This window comes from Cinclus cinclus, chromosome 15 (assembly GCF_963662255.1).
Source record: "Cinclus cinclus chromosome 15, bCinCin1.1, whole genome shotgun sequence".
In the NCBI taxonomy this organism is placed as follows: Eukaryota; Metazoa; Chordata; class Aves; order Passeriformes; family Cinclidae; genus Cinclus; species Cinclus cinclus.
This window is the reverse complement of record NC_085060.1, coordinates 2,481,640-2,500,640: the sequence shown is the minus strand read 5'-3', so window position 1 is coordinate 2,500,640 and position 19,001 is coordinate 2,481,640. Positions and strand designations below refer to the sequence as shown.

Here is a 19,001-nt window from a genome sequence, read left to right as displayed (position 1 = left end):
GCTTCCCACACCTGTGATTTGATGTCATCTTCCTGCAGGAGTCTGGGGCTTAGGTAATTGATCTTTACTGCACAAAGCCCTTTTAGAGATGGATTTATTGTTCATATTGCTGGGGAATACTGGGTTAGTTGTTGAAGAGTGCCAAAAAAAAAGGGCTAGCAAGAAATCTACAATATAAAGACAATTTTATTGCCAATAAGCTCTTAAAACTCATTTTTTTTTCCTGTTTCAGTAGGACCTTATTCTTCCTGATGAAAATCCGGTCATAGCATCTCTCATTAAAAATAAAATTATTTTGAAATAAATAAATATATAAAATAAATATCATATACATTTTATAAATAGTTTTGTCCTTATGCACAGTATCCATGCTTACATCTGAATAATGTTCCTCACCCCATTCCCACCCCAACAGCAGGAAGAACCCCACAAATCAGGACCAGTCCATGGAGCATCATCCATGTAGCAAACTCCCAGGCTGCTTAAGCAGGGCACCACTCAAAGGCTTTTCCTTAGCAGGGAGCTATCCCAGCTCAGCAGCAGCATTTGCAGCAGTTCTGTGGTCTTTGTTTTCTTTTCTTCTCTTCATTTTTAGGTTGTTTTGGGGCTTTCTTTTCCCCAGTGATCAGGTTTGCTGACCTGCTCGTTCCTTTAAGCAACCATAACATTGAATATTCAGCCTCTCTTGCAGAAACCGGGTAACAAAAGTGAATGAAAACGGAAGATTAAATGTAGGGTTCCCTCCCTTCCCCTACCCCAGCCCCATAAATAACCCAGGTTTGATATACACTGGAAACAAGGAGGAACAGCAGTGTCTGAATTCAATGTAAGTGCTTCCCTAGGTCATCTACGCTTACAGGAATGATGGAATGACTATAATAGAGTGCTCTGGGAAAAAGCTTGGGAGCCCAAGTATGTACACTGACACTGCAGGAATCATCACCTGTAGTGGAAGAGGTCTCTGTACATGGCAGGGATTTTGGCAGGGTCCACAGGCCGGGGTAGGAAGTGGGTGAATTTCTGGTGTCTCTTAGTCCTGTACCCCTCGCGGGGGGAGCCGTCCTTGTTGAGGGCCACGTAGTACTGGCGCTCCGAGTCGGGGTGCTTGTACAGGGTCGAGGCGTACGTGTTGTACCAGTTCTCCTCAAACTGCTCGCGGAAAACGCACTCCCGGGTGAGCTTCTTCTGCCGTGGGCAGCGCAGCAGGGGAACAAAGAGACACTCGTGTCAAAAAGGTAAAAGAGAAAACATCGTCACCCTTTCTTACTTTGTTTTACTAGCATTTTCCCAGCCGCCTTCTCCTGGCTCCCCTGAGGATGAGGGCTGTGCTGCTGGGGATGCTTCCCTTGGATGAGAGCTGGAAATGGGTACAGGTTAAGCCCCAAGGACCTCTGGAGTTGGAGGAGGAAGGAGACAAAAGCAAGAGAAGGTGGGTGTGGATTTTGCAAAGATGTTTCATGAATAAATAAGACAGGCACACAGCAAAGCTCCAAACCTGTGCAGGTGTGAGTTTGAGCTTGCTGGGATGGTCCTGCCACCAGGCAGGGACACGTTCCCCTGTAGCAGCCCCCTCCACACACCCCAAATCCCCTCTTTTGGGCGTGAGAAGCAGCAGGCAGCACATCTGAAGGGTCTGAACAGGAAAACACAAGCAAGCACTGCTTTGGAAGTTCAAGACACACAATTGGACATGCTGAGATAGGAATGAAAGCATTGGTCAGGATTTCACCTCCTGGAGTGCAAGTGAGCTGTGATGGGAGGCTGTAACAAGACCCAGAGGGACATGGGATGTCAGACCCCAGGGAAGATTTAGGGTGGTGATAGGTGATGTGATGAGGATGTGTGGCTGGTGCATACCATGCTGGCATGGGGGCACAGATGGCACTGGTATCACCACAGCCACAGCCAGCCTTCCCATGCAGCCCTTACAGCTGGGGACACTTGGTAGTGGCTGTTTGATGATGGACTTTTTGTTCATGTCCAGTGCTCCTTCCCTCTCCCTCCCATCTCCATGTGCCCGACTGCAGTGGGGAGCAAGGCTGTCCCTCTGCCCCATGAAGTGGCTTTACCAGCCCTGCTGTGCTGTCACAGAGGCTCCAGCCACCCCATCCCATACCACAAGGGTACTGCCAGGGTGACTGGGAGCCCTTTCAGCTGAAGGGCAGCCTGCAAATGTAGAGTGCTCTAATATTACAGCCACTGTCCCTCTGCTGTAAACTATCCGGGCAGGGAATGTGTCCCCTCCGCGGCACACGGAGTGCTCAGTAAATGTTACTGCCTGCAGTAGATGTGTTTTGTAACACAATCCAGGAGCTCACCTGTGCTCAGAACCTGTTTTTAATGTTTTGCTGCTAATTAAATAAAGCCTGAGGTGAGTTGTGAGCCCTCCAAAAGTCCTAGGCCACAGCCGTGGCAATCTGAAACCCAGAGAACCGCAGGCTTCTCTTCCCAGATCTGTCAATAAATACAGGCTGGGTTTTTTCCCTCCTCTCAGGTGCCATCTACTTGGAATATGTTGGAACCTGATGACTGGCTGAACTCTGGCTGTTGCTTTGCCCCCATTCCCCTGTGCTGCACTGGGCAGTTTGGAGTACAGTGTTTGTGGAAAATGTTTGGCAAGTCTGAGGTGACTCTGCAAGGTACGATTGATTCCTTTCCAAGCCATGGGATGTCCCCACTGAACCTGACACTACACAGGCAGCAGGCAAGGTGCTGCCCAGGACTTTTTTTTGCTGCCCTAAGTATTAGTGGCATTTCTGAAATCCTTGGGAAGCTTCGCAGAAATGTTGGCATGAGGTCAACAGGGACAGGCAGAAAAGCTCTGTGTCCCGAGGGGACTCCACGTGTCGCTGTGGGGATGGCTGGCTCTGGCTGCATCAACACAGGCATCAGGCAAAATTGGCACAGAGGGAAATAATAAACTTGCTGAAAATTTAAAAATACTGCTGTACTGTGATCTCCCAAAATACCATTGTAATGCTAATGCTGTTGTCAGGCGCTGTTTTATGGACCTTTAATTAAGAATACTGTAGTGGCTTTTGAGTTCCAAAAGCCATCATTGTACAACCCACGTGTCCCAGATTTTAAAACTCCAGGGTTATTTGGGGACCTGGCTCGTGACGCCGGCACGGTTTGGAGCAGCCTTTTGAGTGTGTCCCTGCAGCGTCCTGCCTGGTGCACAATATCCCAGAATGGTTTGGGTTGGAAACAACCTTAAAGATCACCTCATTACAACCCCCTGCCATGGGCAGGGACAGCTCCCACAAATGTCTTCAGATCAATTCTGTTACCAGATTCAGTGCTGTAAAATGTTGCCCTATTTTTGTTTCTGTGTTGTAACATGAACACGGGCTCCAGAATTTAATTAACCCATGAAACTCGATTCACAATCAGAGCTGCAGGATTTGAAGGCAAAGAGGGGGGCTACATGGGCTCATGTTCTCCAGCAGGCACAAGTGAAAGCTGAAACTCCAGGAGCTGCTGAGCAGCCTTAGTGTTTGACAGGAGAGGTGCTGCTCCAGCCCTGCTTTCTGAAGTGTGCTTCAGGAGATTGTGTTTTATGGAACCCTGGTGATTTTTCTTTTTTCTGTTTTGCAGATTTTTAATTTCACCACTGTCTCTGCATTTAACTGCTGTGCAGGGTAGAAGCTGTTACAGAAATGAGGTGGGAAAAGAACAGTTATTGGTGCATGCAGTACTTGATGATCAGAGAATCACAGAGTGGTTTGGGTTGGAAGGGACCTTAAAACTCATCCCTGCCCAAGCCCTGTCCTACCTGGCCTTAGATATTTGCAGGGATGGGGCAGCCACAGCTTCTCTGGGCAACTATCTCATATAAACATCAGCAACTGTGTCTCAAAAATGGTGGAAGGGTCTCTGGCAGTCTCAGATGGAAATGGAACAAGGAAAAATGAGCTAAACTCATGGTTTACTGTTTGCCAATCAAAGTTTGTCTAATAGCTTCTGTGTTTGCAGAGTAGATAAGTTTTAACTTGTACACTGAGGCTTATCTGATATTGAGAGGAAGTGCTGCCTTCTGCTTTGGTTTAAAACTGGTTTATTTTATTTCATTTTATCTTTACTGTGATCCACCCTTAATTGAGCTAAATAGTTAGGAATTTAGTTAAATTAACCTGCAGGAAGCACCTCTTCCCAGCTGTTAAGACCTGGCATTTTGACTGTAAGTCATAACACTTAACTAGCTAACACTTAGGGTTTTTAGTCAAAACATGGAAAATTTTAGCCTTTAAAGAGCACTTCTAGGAAATCATGAGCAGCAGCCCTCAACTCCTAAAAGGAGTTACAGAGAATTTTACAATGACACTTCAGGCCACAATTTCAGCTTCTGTTGGTTAAAGAGCCATAATATAAAGATAAGACCTGCAGATAGGTGCAGACGTGAGCACGAGGAGACTACAACTGATGTGTTACTCAGGTTCTGAAAACACATAAATAATTCCTGGCTTTATGCTAGATGTCCCCCTGCCTTTATCTGGCTACCAGTTCTGAAAGGCAAAACCTCAGTGTGATGTCTGGGGGCTGGGAACCACTGTGGGCTCTCACAGCAGGAGTGACTCCTCCCTCAAACCCAATTTCCTGTGTATCATTTATGTTAAAACAGCAGTGGCATCAAGGGTAGGATGGAGATCAGTGGTAACCAGGGACATGGGGGCCTGTGGCAGAGCAGCTTGTGACATGGCTGAGGCCACAGGCTGCAGTGCTGGCTGTGGGACAGGGTGGAATCAGCCCAGCCTGAACTTACCGACCCATAGAGCTCGCCTCTTTCATTCATGCCGAGGTAGAGTCCGGAGTCCACCCCACGGATGCTCACCAGCCCCACTGCCAGGCTAATAAACTCCAAAATCCCTAAAAAAAAGAAAAGAACTGCAAATCATACAGAGAAAGAAAGAAACAAACAAAAAACACAACATCAGGCTCCAGCAACAAAAACAAACCAGCCATTCCCAGTAACAATACAGTTCTTAACTCTGTAGTCCCATCTGCGTGCAATCTTCTGATTTCCAGTCTGGGCTTCTCCCCAGCATTGTGAATTTGAGTTGCCCAAGAGGGATTATCTTTGCTAATGAGAAAAGCTTTGCAAGGTTTTGTTGGTTTGGGTTTGGATTTTTTTCATAATTATTACCAAGAAGACAGATGTAGAATCTTGTGCCTGGCCACTAATAATGTCAGAAGGCTGTTACCATGCTGGGTTTTATTCTTTACCAAAAGGATCTTTGTCTTCTGGAATAAGATTATTGTCCCACAGATTTCAAAGCCATGGGTTCAGTAAAAAGAAGTGAAAAGTGCTAGAAGAGATGTTTGTGAGGACCATCTTCATCCTGGTACTCCAGTGGGATACTTGCTAACCCAAAATGTCTATGCAAGCCATAGGGATAAAATCCAGCTTCAAAGCACACAGGTAAAAATGCGTCTTCCTTTCAAGCCTTCGGATCCATGACACTGCCAGTCCTTTCTCCATCACCCCCTGCCACTGTTACTGGCAGAATCCCTTCTTGCCCCCTATGTCCTGCTGCCTGTCCCAGCCTCCTGCCAGCCTCTTCTCAATCCAGCAGCATCTGTCCCAGCCCTCCCCAGCCCTGCAAGAACAACTGTTTTACCCATGGGCTGCAGCCTGCTATGATGGTATCAGATACTTTAAAAATGAGGGGCAGCCTCGTTTCCTCTGGAAAGAGACAGCAGGGTCTGGCTGCTGCACCCCCACAGCTGGCAGCTGTTTCAATGGGGAAAAGACCTGTAACAGGAGAACCTTTGGTGAACAACTTAAAAACAAATGGCCCCTACCCAACACCACAAGTGGTGGGGACTTTCAATCTTCCCAGGAAGACTTCCTGAAGGCAGTGGTGGGACTGTGTTATTATGGATTTCACACACTACCTATGTAGAGGTCACTTGCCTGTGTCTATTGCTGGATTAATTAGCTGGGAGGCAGAAGGAAGAGGGTTTTCCTCATCTCATCTGATGACTGCATGTCTCCATTGACTGGAGGGGAAAGTTGCTCTAACCTTTAGAGTGGCTCCAGCTCTCCTAATATAGCTCCCAAAACATCCAGCCTTGGGCAATTGATGCTCCTTTGATCAGGTTACCTCCCAGAGCTCCTCTTAAAACTGCCTTGGTTTAAAACCACCGTGTGACAAGCGGCCACCTGAGCCAGCTGACTTCAGTGGCAGCCACAGCTCTGGCTCACCCCTCAGCCTGGGACATGGATGTGACAACTCTCAGACAACACCACATCACTGCCTAAATATAGGACAGTCCAGACAGCAATGGACACCCCTGACCCCCTTTGTGCAGTACAGACTCATCCTGGGGTGCTGGCGGCTAAGCTGGCTGCAGGAATGCCTACCTTCCATCAGACCTTGTGTTCTTCTTTCCCCCTGCCCACTCTGGGGCTTGTGCATCTAATCCAGCCCTCCCTGAAACCAGCAGGTGCTAGGGGACATAAAATATGGACTTGGGAGCAGCGAGTCTTAAAGACAAATGGGGAAACAAACACCACAAAACGCACTTTATGGACCAGAGCAAACATGTGACAGGCTGAAATATGCCCAGCTACACATCCTGGCCTGGGGACACATCCTGCCTGCAGAAACATCAGGAACAGGCAGCACAGGCAGGGAAGGCAGCCTTCCCAAGCCAGACAGGCACAGACCCTGGCTCTGCTCTTCTCAGTAGTTGTTGTGGTTTCTTAGCTGAAAAGAATCCCAAACAGGGAGGAGAGAGGTGCAGCATGAGAGCTGGTTTCCTCCCTTCACTACCCACCAGTTCTGACACGAGAGAGTTACTGAAATGCTGAGTGCTTTTTCCCATCCACAGACCAGAAATTGCCACAGCCACTCTTCGAAAAAGGAGGGAGTGAAGGAAGATGGACAACTACAGGGAGTGTAAAAAGTAAAACAGGAGTACAGAGATACACCCAGGAATGGGGGAGGCTTTCCCAGGCTGGAGACAAAGGAATATTCAAGTGAAACATATCAGGTAACCGGAGAATGGTAGATGGACCTTCCTGTGGGTATAGACACAGTCCTCAGCATCAGCACTTTTTTTGTCTCCAGTCACTTCTGGGAAGCGGGAAAATGTTTCTGGTTCTGTTGAGAAACTGAGGGATGTCTAAGGCAGGGAAACCCAGATTTTTTTCTTGAGTATGCCCACACACATGCTCTGTATGAGGCACGTGAATCCAGGTCTCCAAAGACCTGGGAAGGACCAAGCCAGGAGCAGCATCAGCATCTTCCCTCTCTGAGCAGGAAGGAGACATCCCTCACCTGTTGCAGGTTGGGTAGATAAGGGTTTTGCAAATGAAATTTCTTCCAAGGTGTGCCCATGACAATCTCTTCTGACAACATCCCTTCTAGTATTCCCCTTCTCTGATCTCTGAGTGGCACTTGGAGACATGCATGGAAGACGACTATGTTGAAAGAGCATTAAGAACATAACTTGAGCCCACAAAAGTCAGGAGACAGAGTGAAGGCTGAAAATATGTGGGCGGATATCCATCCTGTCCTTAACTCACTCCAATTCTAGACAAAATTGCAGCTTCGTACATCTGATCTCCAGCAGCACAGGGAGTGGCCACTGGGGCCAGCTCAAGAATTCTCTTTCCAATTGTAGCGGTGTGTTTTTGTGGTAGAGCACGCTTTTGTTTTTTTCTTTTGCTTTCTTTTTATTCCCTCCCCAGGACTTGCCTCTTTTTTCCCCTCACTTTGATTGTACTTTCTCTTTGTTCCTTGAGCCTTTCCAGATAAGACTTGGAGAGATTTGATTAAGACTCTGACTGGATTCATTTACCACCAAAGCACTGAATAATCTCCTGAGCTTTGCCATGGCCAGACCCACACACTCTCTCCTTACTCTAAACCATCCCTCAAAGAACAATTCAGCTCCCTGCACCTGTCTCTTCTTACATGACTGTATTCAGGAGCTGGGGTACAGAAACATCAGATGTTGTATTAATGGCAACAAACCTAAAGCTTTGGCTAAAAACCTCAACAACTGTTCAGCAACAGGTGCACTGTGGTCTGAATGTCAAAATTACAGCCAAACTTTCTCTGGAGGTCTCAGCAGCTTCTCTAGGAGTCTGTGTAACATATCCATCACCAGGTTTGTACCCCAGAATAGCTTCATTTTCTGCCTTTTTTCATTTGCAGTGCAACGTCAAGGCCTCTTTCTCTCTTCCACTGCAGTTGAGTAGCACCGTTGGGTTCACTTGTTTAGTGCTGCTGTAAAAGAGATGCGAGGCAGTAAAGGAGCAGTTTCTCCTGGCAGGGATCTTCCAGGCAAGTTTCTCTGTTTCATTCTGAGGATTGTCATAGGAGTGCTAATGTCAGTCCAGACCCCCTCCAGATTTTGATCATCCTTTATTTCTCTGTAGAGGAAGGTTCTGAGCAAATGCATTGAGACAGATACATTTTGGAAAACACCTTATTCTTTTGGGGGTGACCTTACCAGAGCTGCCAGTTCAGAGAGTGAATTTGGGCAATTCTGTAGTGCAAGAATGAGCTTTCTTCTGTAGTGCAAGAATGAGCTTTCTTCCAAGAAACCTAGAGGGCTTTTCCACATTTTGCATTAAAGATCCTCTAGGAAAAATAAGCTGTGCTCCATTGTTCTTGCAAGAATCTGTGTTTTGACAAGTATAAAATACCACATTCCAGAAGACAGGTGTGATTTAGGAAGGCTCCAGTCCTTGAGAGATAAGAAGCAGTAGTTGCTGTGATTGCTCAGGCAATGTGGGTGGATGATTCCAGTACCTCCCCAGTGTCCTACAGTCACACCCTCAAACGCTGTGGTACAAAAAGGATCTCTTCTTTTAACCCTTACAGTTGGGACCTTGTGACTCTGTTCTGCACCAGTGGGGCTTTGGCTATTTTCCTCTCTGGAAGATGTAGGTATCTTGCACATCCAATAGCTTTTGGGATGGCTGCACATGGGAAGGTGCAGATACTGCCTGTCTATTCCTGAATCCCTTCCAAATTAAGAGATTGGGATGCCAAGTCTGGTTCTACCCTACATCCCACCTGCAGCTGGACACATGCTTGGGCTGTGGCATCACAGCTATCCATGGAGCACCTTAATTATCTGCTCATGGTACCATTGAGCACCTTCCAGCCACATGGCTTTGATCCTGGATTCCAGATGCCCCAAGATTTAAGGCAGCTTTAAAGTGCTTCCCTGAACCCCTTGTCTATCTCTGCATCCCTCACCTCCAATCTTGGACTCCCCAGAATTGCTCAGGCTGCCTATTCCTGTTACAAGTTACTTCTTTCTGACTGTTGCATGCAAAATTTAGGAATGCATTGATACATGACATCCTAATGTGAACCATACCAGTAACACTGGAATTTAAATATTCATAGCTACTGAATGCAGATGGTGAATACTGTGTGCCAATACATTATTGCTTTGAGTCTCTGCTGAAGCAAGGCTTAGTCAAACTTGATCTGAACGCAAGGATTCCAGTCTAATCCTTTGGGGCTTTGTCTTGCAATTACAACAAATAACTATTTATTTTACACTGCCTCTGGGAAAACCCTGAAGCAGAAAACTATAATATCTGAAGTCTGGTCTAGTTTACGGAGCTGGATGCAGACTGCTAAAACACTTAGGGAATGCCAGTGTTTAGATTTATTGAAAGCACTGTGTGACTTAAGCTTCAGCGTGCAAAATCCATGAAAAGTTTTAGCATGTCTAACATGTTTTTTCCAAGTTTGAAAATATACTTGTTTTACTCAACCTTTATAAAAAATGGACCTGAGACAAATGCTGCCATTTGAAACTGGCTGTTTAGTTCTACAAAGGTAAGGAAAAAGAACGGATAGACTAGAAACACTACGTGGCAGCTTGAACTAAAACCAACCAGATGCAATGGGTTTGCTTTCAACTCTTGAATGTGGAAACCCATCGTGTATTGCAGCATGAAAGGTTAAAAGATGGGTTTTTTCAGGAGGTAATTAAAGAATGCTTGCCCCACAAGCATATTAGTACCTGACTCTGACTCGAGGGTTATGACTTTCTTGTTGATTTAGGCAGGGACATGCCATGCACACACCTGGTGTTTATGGAAAGATAAGCTTCCCCAATTGTTCCAAAAAACCTGCCTTACACCTCCAACAATAGCAGCGGCAGCACTTCCTAGAGTATCAGAACTGACTGGCTGCAAACAAGTGAAGGCAAAAAAAGAATTCCTTTCACCGAGGAATTAAATCACTTAAAAACTATAAAAAGTCTTGTGAGCACATCTTGCAACCTGTTGACAACATAGCTGAGATCACTGGCATGGGACTTGTTGATAGCTTATACAGACACCTGCACTAGATGCTGGAGTAGCGGGAATTTCTCTTACTGTACTCAAACTGACTGTACTCTTTCGCCTGTGGCTTGGGATGCATTTTTTGAAGATTACATACAGTCTCATTAGAGGTCACTGCTCTTGTATGCCACTGATACAGGCACTGCAGTCTTCCAGCTGTATCCCCAGCAGCAAGGTAAATCCACGGTGCTCTGCCTATTGTTCCATCTTCTTTCTTTCCGAAGTCCCCTAAGTGTTTTTCCCTCTTCGGCTTCACCCTTTCCTTTCCAAGAACTTTTCCAAACCCAGCTCCTGACACCCTGCCAGCCAACATATCCCTGCCCGCTTTGGGGAGACACTCATCTAATCAAAGTCATGCATGTAAAAGAAAGCAGTTCACAAATACCTACAGACGCCAGAAAGAAGGAGGAGTTTAAAAAAAAAAAAAGGGGGGGGGGGGGGGAATTAAAAAAAGAAACAACTAAAAAAAGCGAGGAATTTCTTTTTCCAGCCTAGGAATTTCTAAGAAATTCCAATGAGGAACGTCTCTGTTTTGCCTCCCTCATCACCAACTTCAGAGGCACAGCTATAGCTGGTCACCGTCCTCTTTTTTCTTTATTTATTTTTTTTCACTTTTTCGTTCTTTCCCCCCTTGCGAAGGCACGTTTTAGTGCACCTGCAGAAAGGCTGAGCGTCGGGAGAGTAGGAAATTTGAAATAAAAACTCCCGCATTGCTGAGGAGTGAGCGCATTTGTTTAGGAGACCAATTATATCCGTCCCGGGATGATTTATATTAGCGGGGTAATTAATTGTGTGCGCGGGGCACCTGCTCGGGCATCCCCCCCCCCTCCCCGGCCCCTTACCGAAGCGGCTGTGGTCCTGCCGGGTGCCCTGCACCGTGCCGTTGGGGAAGATCTCCAGGTGGAAGCCGGTGCGGCAGTAGAGCTGCCGCCGCCGCAGGATGCCCTTGAGGTGAGCGAAGTCGGTGGGGGAGCCCCGCTGCAGCCGCCCCTCGATCTGCCCTAGGCGCTCGTTGAGGAAGCCGGGAGAGTCGGCGAGGGGCAGCCCGGCGCTCAGCGCGGGGGGGAAGCCGTGCAGGTCGGGGTCCAGCGCGCCCAGGAAGCCGCCCACCTCGGCCATGGGCGCGGAGCGGAGCGGCCCCGGGGGCGCGGGCAGAGCGGCCGCTCAGAGCGCGGGCTGCGGCCGCCCGGCCCCGCGCTGCCGGCCCCTGCCCGGCCCCGCGCCGCCCGCGCCTCCCATCGCTGGATCCAGTGTCCCGCCGTCGGATGCGAACTGCACTTTATATACGTATACACTCCCCTTACATTGACATATTGGATATTTAAATGCAAGCCACACCTCACTGGCATCCCCTTTGGCTATTGCTTCCCCCCCCCCCCCTCCCCTTCTCTGATCCATTTGAGGTTTTTTTTCCTTAAAAAAAAAAGAGTCCGCTTCACTCCCTCTTTTATTATGAAAAAAAAAAATGGCAGGAAAAAGCTACACATCGCAGTGAGGCGTAACAGCTCTTGGCAGGTCCCCGCCAGCCGACGATGAAATCATGGAGCACCCGCACGCACCCGCTCCCGCACCGCTGGCAGCCCCGGCCCCGCTCCCGGCCCCGTCCGGGTCCGCAGCCGCGACCCCCGGCCCGGAGGGGGTCGGTCGGAGCCCCCGGGTGGGTTGGTAGCCCCGGGCCTGTCGGAAGCCCCAGGTCCGTCGGTGCCGCCACCGCCTCAGCCCCGAGCGTGCCTCCCACCCACCATCCCCCGGAACGGACACAGGGGGAAAAAACAACACGTGAGGAGAGGGTCGAGACGAGTTTTTCAGCCGAACGTGTGAAAACGGAATGTGATCTTTCTGAAAGGCGATCCCGCGGGTTGTACGGCCGGGTTACAGCCGGCGGGAGGGGAGGGAGCCCGCGGCGGGGCCGGGCAGCGCCGCTCGATCTCCCTCCCCACCTTCCCCATGTTGGAAACAGGTGTTTCCCCGCTCTCCGGGCCCGCCGACACCGTATCTGTGCAGGCAGCTGCGGCCGCGCTGCAGACAGACGGAGCCGGGCGGAGAGGAGCGGGAGAGCCGGGGGGAAGCGGGCACGGACCGGGGCCGGGAGGGACCGATGGCAGGGAGCGTGCCCGCCCTGCCCGGCAGGCGGCGCTGCTGCTCGCGCCGCGCCGCCCCGGGGCGCTGGGCCCGTCGCGGGTGCTGAGGGGGGCTCAGGTGGGCAGGGGACTGGGTTGTCGTGTCCCTGGAGCGGGGTGTCGCCCGCGCCCTCTGCCGTGCCCCGCCGAGGGACAGAGACCCCACAAACAAACAACCGCAAGCACCCAAAACTGCCCCCAAGCCACCAGCCCGCTCTGCTGCAGTGGCTCCTCCGGGTGGCATCAGCGTGCAGAGCTGAGGCATCGGTGACGTCCGCCCACGGTGACCAAACCTCCTCTCTTCTAATTTTACTGTCGTGTTCCCACCGTGGGTCTCTTCCCGAGCCGGTACCCTCTCAGAGGGTCTCTCCCCTCAGCGAGTACCCCCGTGGTGGGTATTCCTTCAGCGGGTTTGTCCCCTTACCTGGTGTTTTACTTCAGCAGATCTCTCTGCAGTGTGTCTCTCTTGGTGGGTCTCTTCCCCCAGCAAGTCTCTCAGAAGTTCTCCTCTCTCAGTAGGTCTCTTCTCAGCAAGTCCACCACGCGGTGGAAGAGAACTCAGCAGGTCTGTCAGCTGAGAAAGTCTCTCCCATCCGATGTATTTTCCTTCAGTGGGTCCCTGCCCTGGTGGGTACCTCCTCAGTGGGTCTATCCCCTCATCAGGTCTCTTCCCTCAGGTAGCCTATCCCATGGCAGATCTAACCCCTCAGTAGTCTTTTCCCTCAGGGAGTGTCTGCCCTACTGTGGGTATGCTCTCAGTGGGTTCCTGCCAGAGTGGGTCTCTCCCCTCAGAGAATATCTTCCCTACTGTGGGTTCTCCCTCAGAGGGTTCCCGCCATGGCGGGTCTTCCCTCAGTGGGTCTCTCCCCTCAGAAAGTGTCTCCACCTCAGTGTGTTCCCCCCATTGTGAGTCTCCCCTCAGTGTATCTCTTCCCTCAGCAAGTCTATCCCATGGTGGGTTATCCCACTGAGGGTCTATCCCCTCAGATAGGAGTGTGTCTCTCTCACAGTGGATTGGTGCTCAGAGGGTTCCCGCCATGGCAGATCTCTCCCCTCAGAGAGTGTCTCCCACACCGTGGATATGCTGTCAGAGCATTCTGGCCATTGCTGGTCTCCCCTTAGAGTGTCTCTCCCCTTAGCAGGTCTCTTCCTCAGCAAGTCTTTCCCACGGTGAGTCTCCCTGCAATGTGTCTCTCCCCTCTGTCTGTGTCTCCCCCACAGTGCATTCCCCCTCAGAGTCTTCCCGCCATGGTGGGTCTCCCCTCAGTGTGTCTCTCCCATCAGAAAGTCTCTCCCTGTCAGGAGGTTCCTGCCATAATGGGTCTCCCCTCAGCAGGTCTCTAACCTAGGAGAGTGCCTCCCTCACAGTGGATTTCTGCCATGGTGGAGAAAGTCTCTCCCCCTCAGCTGGGTTCCTGTCATGATGGATTTCTCCCCCTCGTCAGATTTCCGCCATGATGGGTCTCTCCCCCTCACTTGGGTTCCTGCCATGGTGGGTATCCCCTCAGTAGGTCTCTTTCCCTCAGTAAGGTGCTGCTCCCCACATCACCCAGAGGGAGAGTTAAAATGGTCCCTGCTTGCAGGTCTTTCCCCCAGACCCAGGCAGTGTTCTCTTGTGAAGACACGAAGGAAATTGTGATACAGCGATGTGAAACACCCCCCCCTCCGTGTGTCTGAAGTGGGGGAGGAGTCTGGTTTTCAAATGGGGTTTGGGGTGGTTTTTCCTGTCAGAGCTGTGGCTATAAAAGGGGTGCTGATGCAGAACTTGACACATGAAGCCTAAACTCATGTTTTTTATAGAAATGTAGGCTGTTTCAGAGGTAGTAAAATCTACTGAACTGCATTTGTTGACAATTTGTTTATCATGTTTGGTTACATGGAGATACCACTGTCTGAGGAGTTCAAGAATCCCACTGCAAAAATTATGGTTTTATTGCTGTAGTATCTATATGAAGGCTCAGGTGTGATGAGGTAACTGAAGGAAATAAATTGTGTTTTGGTGAAAATGACAGAGGTCCAAGATGGGGAGGGGCCAGACAACTGATGGGACACCCCAGACCTGGAATTACTGTTAAGGATGTAATCCTGTAAAGGTTTTGAATTTAATGCATAAAATTAATGTAAAGTGAATGATCCCACTACAATCAAAGACACTTTTCTGTGAAACCTGGTTTTGCTGATGTAAGTGTGAGGTTTGCCTGTGGGTCCATAGTAAATTCATGGTTGTGAATCCTTATTTCTGCACGTCTGAGGGCTGATCCCAGGGGGATTAAGAAGTGAGAGGAAGACCTACTTTCCCCAGTGAAGAACTAGCCAAACTCTGCACAGAGGCTTCTGCCATGCACTTCAATCTTCTCTGGATCTGTCTACAATATCCTGAAACCCAAATCCACACAAGCACTTAGTGGAACACTTAGGAAACTGAGAAAGGTAACAGAGTTCAATTACAATAAAATCCAAGATAAAGTAAAAACCCACAAACCTGTGTGCTTAACTAATGTACAACAAAAGCAGCATAATCCCCCATCCATGCTGACATTCCTCACTTAACTCTCCTGATTATGGTTAGCTTTTGAAGTGTCTGAGATACATTTTATTGAGAAATCATACATGCTGGTACAACATGTTCCATTTAGGCACAACAGGATGTGGAAGAGGTAGCTTTCTCATTTTTTTTTCTTTCTTTTTCTTTTTTCTTTTCTTTTTTTTTTGGCTTTAATTTCCTGGTTTATTTATGTTTTTACTAAGCTGAAGAAAAAAACCAGAGATTTGTACTCTATATTTTTGAAGAAAAAGAGGGATGTATTTTAAGTACTGAAAGCTAGAATGACTCCTCCAAAAGCAGAAACAAGTTTAGTGATTTTTTTCATGTATGACATAGAACACAGTTCTGCACTCAGTAATTTCTTAAAGGAGGACAAAAACTAATGTACAGTTTGTGTCACAGAACGCAGAGTGTTACAAAATTAACCTTCTGCTCTGCTTGGTTTCAGTTGATTTTTCAGTTCCCTCAAATTTATTCTTTGATTACAGTTTGTATTGCCTACCTTGGGAACTAAAATTGTTACTGCCAAACTGCACTGTCTTTCAATTTTCAGAATTAGCAATGATTTTTATACCTAGTTTGCTAAAACAGACCTTGCAGACCCCTTGCACACACTGTAGAAGTGTATTTAGTGAGGTAGAAAAATATTAATGGCATTTACTGTCAGAGTAATTTCTATCCATGGAGAGCAGGTGCATTTGGTATCTGGCTATAAAATGAAAGGAAGAGCAGGACTGGGATCAGAACAGTAAATAAATTAGAAAAGAATAAGATAAATATCTGCAATGAGCCAACCCAGTATCTGAGCTGCTAGATACTGCATATCCTCTGCCTGGGGCTATTCCATTTGGTAAAGAAAAGATCAGGACAGCTGAAATAATTTGAAGTAGCAATGGCCATGAATGCAAAAACACGGACGTGAAGAATATCTGAGGATAAAGAAACGACAGAGCCTTGAGCTTTAATAAATAATACTTCTGCTTCCTTAGCACTTCCCACCTTGGGATCTCACAACAATCTATGTACACTAATTACTTAAGACTCACAACCAAGGTCACTGTGCAGCCCCTTTTCCCTGGACAGTCTCCTTTTCCACTAAGAGATGTTGTCCAAAGGATGTTGATGGCTTTAGTATTTGTTTGGGATTTTGGATGCATAGCAGCTCTGCCAGAGCAGAAGCTCTGACGGGGTTTCTGTATATCCAGAAACCAGACACGTCCACCGTGAGCCTTTCTGCCTTTTGTGGTGTGGTGACCATCTGTGCTGCACATGCAAGGAATGTCTGAGCTCCCCGGGCAGATAAATAGGGCAACCTCCTTTGTGAGGGGGTGAATAAACAAATTTTCTTAAGGGGAGCAGAGGATGGTTTATTGGTTTTTACCTTTGATTGGTTTTACTTAAGCTGCTATTATTATTATAATCTTTTTTAGTACCACTTCCAAGCCAAAGATCCTGTTTGTGCTGGATGCTGCGTTAACAAGCATGTAACAAACCTGAGTGCTTGACCTGAGGAATCTCACTGCTCTGCCTTGTGGAAGGATTCTTACTGGAAGGCAACAGAATCTCCATCAAGGTATATAACTAGGTATAAAAGTATGGGGTTTTGACACATTTAGAATTGGTGGCAGAATGAAGGTAAGGGTCTAAAGGATAAAGTTCTGAACTTGCCTACCTGGGTCTTGGAATCAGATGCCTGAATAAATGATGTGACTTTCAAATGAGGAAGTACCCAGCTCTTCCAGCTGGTGTCAAACATGGATCTGCTGAATTATCCCAGTGTGGATTAACAGTAAAAAACAGAACTGTTCTGGCTCAACTCTGACTCATGAGGACTCCCATTTGAAGAGAATTGTTGTAACTGAGATCTACAGTCTTTAGGGAAACAAGTCAGGGACAAATACGTGCAAATGAACATCATGTGCAAATGAACGTGGGAGCTTTGTTGACCCTCAGGTAGGTTGTCTTGCCAAGGTTCTGTCCTATTTGAAAATTGCAGGTTCCTTGGCATGGCCAAAGACATGTTTGAATCCTGACTCAAATTATTCACATTAATACATCTCAAAGTGCTGGATGCTTACTGAGGAATGAGGAAGGCTCCTTTTTTGGGGCAAAGTGGTGCATAATACTGTTGTCTCCACTTGTAACTTTTTTTCTGGGGATTTGGGCTAGAATTACAGGACCACTGAGTCATTAGACCTAACAGCTGACATTTGGAGCTGGTTCTCTATTGGAGCTTGCCTCTTTTGCTGTAATTAGGGGATAAAAAGAAGGTTAACACTGTGACTCTTCTCTGAAAAACACAGAACACATCAAATTGAATACAAGAATTGGTTCTAGGCCTCCTCAAATAAAAAATGCTGTCCTTTATGATGTTACTCTCTGAGTGTGCATCTTCTAATTGTAGTGGCTTCTTATGGAACTGTTTGTGATCGTGGTGGGGTGTGTGTTTATATTTGCATCAGTGAGTATTAGCCAAATACAAAACAGAGTCACAGCAAAGCCCCATATCCTGCTTCTTGATAATGGCTAAAAACTTGTATATGGAAAACAGGACGAGTATAGAGTGATACTTCCTTTGGTAAACCCTTCCAGCTTCCAGTGGTTTCTGGTTTAGAGACCTTCCTGAGCTGGAGGCTGCAGCTGTATCATTGTTTTTGATATTCCTTGATGGACCTTTTTCCATAAAATTGTCTAATCTTTTTTTTTTTAAACCCACTTGTATTTTTGGCTGCCATAACATCCCGTGGCAATGAGTTCCACAACATCATTAGGCATTGTGTGAAAATGAACTTCCTTTTGTTTGCTTTTGAACCCGCTTGCTGCTTGCCAGTTTGAGTTGGTGCCCTATTATTTCTGTTAAGAATACTTTAAAATAATCATTGCTGCTTACCTTTCTGTCTGTAACAGCTTGTCTACTAGAACTTAATTGTTATTATCCTTGTTTTCCAGGTTGAAAAGCTTTGGCTTACTTAAGTTTTCCTTGTGCTAAGGCTTTCTAACACCTCATGTGCAGTTTTGATACACTGAGCTTCTTGCCCTTTCTCTGGCTTTGTATTTCCACAATTACTAGAACTGTGCTCAGTGTTGAAGAAATGGGCATACTGTAGGTTTATTCAGAGGAATAATACCATTTTCTGCTTTGTTCTTATTCTTCTAAAAATTCTTAACAGGATAGTTTTCCCCAAATACTGACAGATGACACTGTGCTGGTCTTTCTGGAGAATGATCCACTTCTCCAAGATTTCTTTCATTACTGGTAGTAGAGGATTTAAAGTATGGCAAGAATGGCTTTTTCCTCATCCATTATCTTTTATCCATGGACTTTGAGTTAAATTTACTATTTTAACACCCACTGGCTTTGTATCATCAGGCACCTACCCACAGCATTTCCAGATCATTTATGGATTATGAAGCAGCAGGAGACACATCACAGACCCTATTCTGAGTCTCTAGGGAGCGCCGACATTCCTGACGTCAAACATTTATTTCTCTTGGTTATGATCACCAGTTATGTCACTTAGTCTCTCATTCTTGCAGTAAGGTTTGTTCATGACCTGGATTTCATGCCGAAGTTAATGGCCTGGCAATTTCCCTTGGGGTACCTGCAGGGATCATCAGTTAATCCTCATATCATCGTGTTGTTTTCATCTGTGCTGCTGCCTTAAATTCATTCTCCTTGCAAAATAGCTGTAGGTGTCTGTATTGAACATCAGTACAAAGATTCATTGAGTTTTCTTGCTATCACCTTTTCACCTGGGACTATACTTCCAATGCCTTAGGCAACTCTTGGTGCTGTGACTGTTCAGACTGAGGCACTGATTTACACAGTGGAACAGAGTCTGTAATTTTCTGTGGTCAAGTTTCTTTGGGACTTTTGGCCCCGTATCTCTGTATCTGTCTTTAGGGATGACACTGGTTCTCTTGATGGAGACTAAAACTGAAATATATTGGTGTGTGAGGTGGAGTTAGGAATCTGAACTCAGAGTTATTCTAGCAGGATGATTAGATGGGA

At 47.2% G+C, this 19,001-nt stretch overlaps 1 protein-coding gene across 1 annotated transcript; it reads right to left on the bottom strand.

Annotated features, from left to right (window-relative positions):
* Positions 1 to 939: 939 nt before the first annotated feature.
* FGF16 (fibroblast growth factor 16) lies at positions 940 to 11,471 on the bottom strand. Its single transcript, XM_062502965.1, has 3 exons — positions 11,167 to 11,471; positions 4,763 to 4,866; positions 940 to 1,185 (listed from the first exon to the last, which is right to left on the bottom strand). The coding sequence occupies exons 1-3, from the start codon at positions 11,441 to 11,443 to the stop codon at positions 940 to 942; spliced, it is 627 nt and encodes a 208-aa protein (XP_062358949.1). The 5' UTR covers positions 11,444 to 11,471.
* Positions 11,472 to 19,001: the final 7,530 nt, after the last annotated feature.

Excerpts from the sequence above, each read along its gene's own strand:
- FGF16 (XM_062502965.1), bottom strand. The coding sequence starts at position 11,443 with ATGGCCGAGGTGGGCGGCTTCCTGGGCGCGCTGGACCCCGACCTGCAC. Across the intron at positions 4,867-11,166 it reads GCAGGACCACAGCCGCTTCG|GGATTTTGGAGTTTATTAGC; the intron begins GTAAGGGGCCGG and ends TCTTTTTTTTAG. Across the intron at positions 1,186-4,762 it reads GAGGCGAGCTCTATGGGTCG|AAGAAGCTCACCCGGGAGTG; the intron begins GTAAGTTCAGGC and ends TGCCCACGGCAG.